General features: G+C 40.3%; 1 protein-coding gene across 1 annotated transcript; it reads right to left on the reverse strand.

The window, feature by feature from the left end:
* Positions 1 to 680: 680 nt before the first annotated feature.
* LOC115682371 (trans-resveratrol di-O-methyltransferase-like) lies at positions 681 to 2524 on the reverse strand. Its single transcript, XM_030606582.2, has 2 exons — positions 1700 to 2524; positions 681 to 1066 (listed from the first exon to the last, which is right to left on the reverse strand). The coding sequence occupies exons 1-2, from the start codon at positions 2498 to 2500 to the stop codon at positions 761 to 763; spliced, it is 1107 nt and encodes a 368-aa protein (XP_030462442.1). The 5' UTR covers positions 2501 to 2524; the 3' UTR covers positions 681 to 760.
* Between the last annotated feature and the right edge of the window lie 5938 nt (positions 2525 to 8462).

Raw genomic sequence — 8462 nt, forward strand, 5'->3', positions numbered from 1 at the left:
TATTGTTAGATTAGATTATTTCATTTCCTGCGCACATTGTTGGGATACAAACACTTCTTGATTGTAACACACTGTAGAGTCCACATGGATATATACAAAGGCAAATTCTCTTCAATTCATTTATGGTCAGATCTCGTTAATGATTGCAGTGAACGCTAAATGGATCATTCAAAATAAGAACTCATATTGAAAATCTTGTTTGTTAGAAAAAGATTTGTACTCAAATCAATTTTTGACGCATTCCCTTACAAACTTTAGTACATGCTGCATTGATTTATGTAATTTTTTGGTCATGCAAACCATCTGTAGCATGATTGATTTGGAAAGCTAAAGCAACAACTGGTACCACAAAGAAACAAAAAACAAAGGATAAATACTTTGAAAGTCCTAAAACTTGTCACGAAAGTGCAATTGAAATCTAAAACTTTCGAAAAGTGCAATCAAATCCTAAAACTTACTGCAAAAGTGCAATTGAGTCCTAAAACTTTCAAAAATTGCAATCAAGTCCTAAAACTTATCAAATTAGTTCAGTTAAGTCATTCCATTGAGTGCATACTTTGAAAGTTTTAGGATTCGATTGCATTTTCGTGATAAGTTATAGGACTTGATTGCACTTTTTAAAAATTTTAGAACTTAATTGCACTTCAGTGACAAGTTTTAGAACTTCCAATGCACTTATCCCAAAAAAACAAATTGCAACCACATTAATCAGACAATCCTTGATGTCCAGGGCACCAATTACTTTAATTAATCTCAATCATTAAGGATAAACCTCAATGAGAGATCTAAAACCCTCCAAAGGAGTGATTCTGTACTCAGTGAAACCAGCCTCCTGAAAGAGCTTGGCCCATTCTTTCTCGTTCCTCTCTTTGCCTGCGACAATCGCCATCATCATCATGTCAAAGCAGAGCTTAATCCCCATGGATGCTCCGTCTTCCTTGGACTCATCTCCGATCACTATATCGATTATCATCACCTTTCCCTTCTTACCATTGCTCGTGACTGCTGCTTTACACTGCTTCAGTATCTTCGTGCTCTCGTCGTCGCTCCAGTCGTGTAATATGCACTGATAGATAGACGTAGATGCGTATCTCTTAGTACATATGTATCATTCTGCATGCGTTTGTAATATAAAAAGATATCATAATCTTTACTGATTTAGAAAACAGAAGTGAAATGAAAAGAATTTTCTTTTTGCTAAAAAAATGAAAAGATATTTTAAAATATGGGTTATAGTGTACTTACTGAAACTCCTTTATAGTAACGAATGATTGGTTTGACTTTCTAATTTAATCAATTAAGTTAACTGATGAAAATGTTTCGTATATGACTAAGTGACGTTTCATAGTTAATATTCGATTTTTGACTTGATGCCTTCGAATCTGTCACGGTTAATAATTCTAATTAGTATACTCAGGAAGAATTAAGTAACATCACTTCATAGCAATCAATTCATAAATTTCGCGCCAACTCGATCGTAATTTCACATTAGGTTGAACTTGCTTTGTATTCGAGTGGTAATAACATATAACACCCCAAGTAACCGAACTCTTATCTGCTTTCTAATTAAAAAGTTAAGGTATTTGATTAAACAAACTGAAAGTTTAGATACTGGAACAAAAAATGCGTAAAATTTCATGCGTTTGCAACGTGACAATCCATGTAAAAGGGAGAGAAAAGTAATCTCTCTCGTACGCACCTTGAGCAAAACAGCGTCCGCAGGAGGAACAGCCTTAAACATGTCGCCACTCACAAACTTCAAGTTCCTCGTCCCCTCCAAGCCGGCCACCACGTGCGGCAGATCGAGCACCATCCACTCCACTTGCGGGAACGCCTCTGCTGCCTCCCTCACCAACCCTCCGATCCCCCCTCCGACATCGACCACCGTCCTCAGCCCTTGAAACAGCTGCCGTCCACGCTTCTCCACCATCAACCTCATGGTCACTGGCCCATCACTCGCCATGGCTTCGTTTACGCTCCGGTTCAGCCCCTCATCCTGGGCCGTGTACTCCCACAGGCTCTTCCCGTGCTTCATGACGAAGGGCGTGCGGGGGCTCAGGCTCTCGCTCTTGAGCCACTCACCCAGGCAGTGCAATGGGCCTTGTATGATGGGGTCGAGGATGAAGGACACCATGGGCGATAAGTCACCAGGCTCGCCTTTCCGGATCGCTTGTGAAATGGGAGTGAGAGAGTACGTCAACCCCAGCTGCTCCTGGTCATTTTTAGCAGCAGACTTTCGTTGAGAGACGAAGCCGGTTTGGGCAAGGACCGCCATGAGTCGGCTCAGGAAGGCGGCCTTGGAGGCGGGGACCGACAGCGCGGCGGCGAGCTCGGGAAGGGTCATGGGATGGCCGTGGGGGTGGAGGGCGTCAGGGATGCCAAGGTCGATGGCGCATTTGAGGGACATGGAGTAGATGGAGTTGAAAGCATGGGTCCATAGGTGAGCATGGGCTTGTACGATCTCGCTCTCCCTCGTCACTCCATTATCAACCGAGTCCATTGTTATGGGGGAATGGCTAATGAGATTGGATTAGGTTTTGGTGAGTTGAGTTGAGTCGAGAAAGGGTTTTATAGGCATAAATTGCACATATCCTTTCTTACTATGCATAAATTGAATGTAACGCGACAGATATAGCAAAAGCGTGATGTAAAAAAGTACAAGTGATAGACTTAAGTTGCGATTTCGATGAGTTGAGAGAGGTTTTTCTAAGCAAATGTCGCGCTTATGTAAAGACAATGGCCAAATGGGTAGGATTATTATTTTCTCTAGGTAACTTGGTGAATGTCTGTCTTGCTACTTCTTGATACGTGCTTTATACAGTGTTGCAAGAAACAAATTGTCAGTGGTCCTTTCATCCTTTGCCACCTCAAATGGTCCTTTCATCCTTTGGCACCGCAAATGTACTAGTCCTAATCCATCCTTTCATCCCTACCTCTACTGTCAATGGACAAGGACTAATTAGGTACTAGTCCTATACTCGCTCCTTGCACGGATCAATAAAATCATATTTAAAATATAGAAGTAACATTATAATTAAGCAAATTGTCAAATTTGAATGTCAATTGTAATTGTTACGTTAGACGTAACTTCAATTAGAATTGTTAGATTAGAACTTCTAAGGAAATCAAACTTTTTTTGTTCTTTATTAACATTTTAAGCTAATTTGCTTTCTTGTATACTGCTGCTCTATACATGGCAAAATTAATATGGGAAACGATGGTGAGCCTCAATTTATTGAAAAACGTTCCAATACTTACATCTCATGCCCAACTTTCTCCATCCCCACCACCTCCTCTGCTATTTAGAGTCCCAAAACTTGGCGTTTTCTTCGCCGGCTTGCTCAATCAGAATACCAGGAGCCTGCACAACTTCCTCCCTCCTTTTCTCAAACTCAGCAATGATTGTTAGATCATAATGTCAAATTACTCCGAAATTCGTATATTTGTTATGACTATTTGAAAAGATTACGACTAATTTCTAACAAAGAAATTGTATCACTAATTAAAGTTACGAGGGATGTTTCTCTTTCTAGTTAAGTTGACAAGGATATTTTGCATACTAACTAGCTGGTTTATGAGGAATAACTGCATATAAACAAATTACCAGGTAAAGTTATTGTTGGAAACTGATGCAGAAAAACAAAGACAGAACACAGAGATTTACGTGGTTCGATCACAAGGTGATCTACGTCCACGGACGAGGCAAGACAAAATTCCACTATAATAAAAGAGAGTACAGTTTTCAGAAGTCGAAACAACGACAAAAGCTCACGGCTCAAAAAACTCTTTGGAAAAAAAATTCTCTCTACATCAATGAGAAAACCTAGCCGCAGTATAAATAGTGCTCCCAAAATATTTCCTCGGGGGCTACGCCCCCGAAACATTGGTTCGCTTGCTCCAGCTTGGGCAGTCCGCCATAGACTCTAGGTTGGGCCTATCGGCCCAACCCTCCGCATCACGAACCAAATCTCAATTTTCTCTCCACTTTCGGGTCGCACAAAAAATATGTCAGGTTGGGTCATTAACCGGACCGAATACATAAAATTCAAGACATATTTAACAGTTATCGTTCTCCTAAAGTAAGTAGATTTCTTTTTGTAGTATAGGGCATGAGCATGGAGATCCATTTAGCTAGAAGCTTATGAAACATCCTGCAAGCCCCATAAACTGATTAAACTCAAGCATTTGGCCTGTGTAGGGGACTCTAACCTAGAGTAGTTTGCACACAATTTGTAAAATTCAAACTAACGACCTCTGGTTTTTTAGCTGGAAATCCCCAACCAACTATACTAATCCTAGAGTTAAGTAAGTGTAAAGAGTAAGTGTATTTTTTATTATGTATTATTTCTCAAGAAAATGACAATGTTAACATAAAATAATCATATTATTGATAATTCAATAATTTCATGATAGAGATGCTAACCTAACTTTAGTTTGGGCATTACCTAAACACCTGTCAATTCCTTGGTATAGAAATAGATGATTATCTGCATTATTGCTTCTTTACTAGACCAATCACCATCACCAATGTCCATGTCTCCGTCCTTTTCTCCACCACTGATGAACAGATATTGATGAGGCATGCATCCTTTCATCCTTTCATCCTTTCCTCCACCATTAAAGGACAAGCATTGATTAGGTACTAGTCCTAATCCTGCTCCTTGTCCGGTCAATGAAATCCTGTTAAAAATATAGAAGTAACATTACAATTAAGCTTCAAGAAAAAAATTAAGTTTAATGTTATTGTTTTATATACTGAATAGCAATTTTTTATAATGTTCTGTTTATTGACGTAATAGAGTTGGGTTAACCTAGAACCGTATATCCAATTAATGTTTTGACCGTTAGTTGGAGAAAAAGTGTTGTCTGTCAAATCTTCGTAAATTTGTTGACAAAAAACCCGGGGAAAGAATATTAGAAGTACCAAAATTTGTGTACGGCACTTACTTTAGTGCCAAAAATTTTCGCCAGCTCACTTAAGTGCCAAATCGGAGGAAAAATGATCACTTAAGTGCCAACGGCGAGAAATTCCAGTCAAATTAATACGTAGCTTTTATAATTAAAATTTTAATCTGAGTTGAATTTTTTTTTAAAAAAAATTCAGTCTACGTGGCATTTCCACGTGTATATTTCGATTTTTTGAATATATTTTTTTCTTTTCTTTTTTCTTTGCCTGGCCTCACCCGAACGCTTGGCCTCGCCCGGACGAGGCCGCCGTCGCCTGCCACAGGGGAGGCCTCGCCCGGACGAGGCCGCCGTCGCTTGCCACAGGGGAGGCCCGGCCGACTCTCGAAAGGCAAAGCCCTACAGAAACCAGAAGATCATCATCAACCCAACCCCACCCAAAGCGAAAACCTTCGTTTTTAGGGTTCGTCGGACACGCTCGAATCATGAATGAGGCTCGAAGAAGCCTATGATTTCATAGGCGATCCTTAAGCACCATCAACCATGACTCTCTCTCTCTCTCTCTCTCTCTCTCTCTCTCTCTCTCTCTCTCTCTCTCTCTCTCTCTCTCTCTCTCTCTCTCTCGCTTTGATGCGTTTGCTTCATTCTCTCGGCCGCTTGAGAATCTTGCTGCTGCTTCGTCTTCTTCTTCTTCTTCTCGTGCTTCTTGTTTGATGTTGTTCCTCATCTTTTCTGATGATCTGAAAATCGGCCCCCGGCCGCCGTGGTCGGGCTCCAATCGCGCAACCCGACCTAAACCGGACGAGGTCACTGTCGCCCGCCACAGGAGAGGCCCAGGTGAGGGTCGGTCGGGCCTCGCCTGTGGCGGGCGACAGCGGCCTCATCCGGGCGAGGCCAGGCGGCCGGCCATGGCCGGTGGCCAGTGTCCGGTCACCGGCCAAAGGTAAAAGAAGAAGAAAGAAAAGAAAAAAAGAAAAGAAAGGAAAAAAGAAAGAAAAGGAAAAAAAAAGAAAGGAAAAGAAAAAAGAAAAAAATAAAATTATTTAAAATAAGCTAAACTACATCGTTTTGAAGTGTACATGCTGACTAAACCTTCGGCGAGTCACATCGATTTCAGAAATTAATAGAAAAAATGACACGCTGGATTTTCGGCCAAACTGACTGGAGTTGGCACTTAAGTGATTGTTTTTTTAAAAAAGTGACACTTAAGTGATCCGAAAAAATGTTTTGCCACTAAAGTGAGCGCCGTACACAACTTTTGGCACTTCTAGTGTTCTTCTCCCCAAAAAACCCCTCAAATCATCGCTTTAAGTGAAAAAAAAGAAGAAGAAGAAAAAACTCGGTTCATAAGGAAAATTTGAAGTTGTTAAATTTTTTTTTCCAACTATAATTCTTAGATTAGACTGTCAAATTACTCCTAACTTTGATTGTGTATATATCCTGGCTTTTTAAAAAATTTATGATAAAATTCTACACAAAAAATGTTATGACTAATTAAAGTTGTGATGTACTTTCTCTTTTGTAATTAAGTTAATAAGCACCGTTTGCATAATAACTACGTAGTTTATGATGAATAATGCACATAAAAAATTACCACATAAAGTAAGAATGTTTTTTATAATCTAAGGAGACATGCATGGAGACATGTCTACCTAGTAATTCATGAAATATCCTGCAAAACCCATGAATCAGTTAAGCTCAAGCTTTTGCCTAACAAAGGTGGCTCTAAGCCAAAACATTTTACACGCAGTTTGCAGGATTCAAACTAGCGACCTTTAGGCTAGAAATCCTTGACACCTCAATCAACTACGCAAATTTTTTGGACTAAGTAAGCATAATTCTTTGTTGTAAATAATAAGTGTATTTTGCATTCTAGATTATTTTTATAAAAATGACAATGTTGAATAACATTATCATATTGTTGATATTCAATAATCTCCAAAATAGAGATGTTAAGTAAATATAATCTTTTATTGTAAAAAATAAGTGTATCATGTATTCCGCATATTTTTTTAAGAAAAGATAGTCTTGAGTTAAATGGTTTTACTTCTTTTGGTGATTGATTTGCATAAAATTGACTGTTGATGGAAACCCCACTTCAATGTCCTTAAATAAAACCAATCACATATTTATGATATCTTAATGATAGGGAGTGGGAGTGAGCAATCGATTTGGTTCAATCACAGAACTGACTAAACTGGCCTTACCCGGCCAATTTCAATTCAATTCACGCGAGGATCGATTCGGTTCCCAGGTAGAAATTTAGGGACTGGCCTTGACCGGTTCTGTTGCGGAAGCCAAGCGATCGAACAATAAAATTGACAGAATAAGAAAATAAATCGGACACCAGATTTACGTGGTTCGGTCGTAGTGACCTACGTCCACGGGGAGAGCAGCACGGAATTCCACTATAGATCAAGCGATACAACGGAGATTACAACCACACTCGAGTCACTCAAACACTCTCGGTGTTTCCCAAGCCCCAATTACACCCAGTAACGCACACAGTGTTTAGCCCCAATTCCTCACGAAATAATCTTTCAATCTCACGAAGGAATTATACACAAATCTTATCACAAGATTTACGCTTGAACACTAATTCTTCTTGGATGTAATTCACGAACGAGAATCCACGGAAACACCCACCGCCAAGCACTCACGAATGCGGCGCTTCCTTCTTCGTGCACAATAGCTTCTGGATCACTTGCACGGCACACCAAGCACTCGCATTAGGCGCTTCATGACTTCTTCTGTCTACTGACCAACTGAGCAACTCGCTAATATATATGAACATGCTCATATATCCACCGTCTGAAGAAGTGCAACAAATCGCTACGCGTACTGCAGAGGGAAACATAATCAAGTGGGATTCGGTCAACGAAAGTCAACTTTCCTCTTTTCTATCTTTCTTTGACCGACTCTTCAATGGACTCAGCAAGGAAATTGACTCACGTAATCTCCTTTTTTTATTATTTCTTTCCTTGGACGATTTGCTTTCCTTTCGTATTTGCTTGCCGACTCTTGCATGCGAGGAAAGCAAATTTCCAATATTTCCTTTTGCTCGATTTCGGAGATCCGCAAAATAACCAATTTGGAATATTTAGATTTCGCTTTGAGCTCAAACTCGAGACATATTTTCAACAATCTCCACCTTGGCTCAACGTTTGAGCCAAGTCACAATCGCTTTGATAGAATCCGAATTCCGCTACTACTCTCCCACAGCCCCAATAGGCTCAACCGCCACAGATGTCTTTCAAGTTCAAGCCTCGCTTGAACTTCGCCATAGCCGTGGACCTCATCAGAATACCAACTCCACATGCACCTTTAGCCGCTTCACAAGGATTTTCCGACACAATCTCCTTAACCGCAGATAAAGCAAAACCATCGTTGCATCCATATCTATCAAGAGATCGAATACGCACCTTGTCAATTTCAGCAGTTACAGCAACCGTTGGCTCAATAGGCTCCACCTCGCTACAAGCACCATCCGTGTCGATTATTTCGCTAGCACCCACTACCTCGGGAGTTTCTGGTTGCAACTCCACCTCAAGCTGAAC

Source organism: Syzygium oleosum, unplaced genomic scaffold (assembly GCF_021117445.2).
Source record: "Syzygium oleosum isolate NSW1041296 unplaced genomic scaffold, Sole_v2.1 Sole_v2.23, whole genome shotgun sequence".
NCBI lineage: Eukaryota > Viridiplantae > Streptophyta > Magnoliopsida > Myrtales > Myrtaceae > Syzygium > Syzygium oleosum.

Bases quoted from the DNA above. Each gene is read 5' to 3' on its own strand.
- LOC115682371 (XM_030606582.2), bottom strand. From the start codon at position 2,500: ATGGACTCGGTTGATAATGGAGTGACGAGGGAGAGCGAGATCGTACAA. The intron at 1,067-1,699 runs GTGCGTACGAGA...TCTATCTATCAG, and splicing joins CGGACGCTGTTTTGCTCAAG to TGCATATTACACGACTGGAG.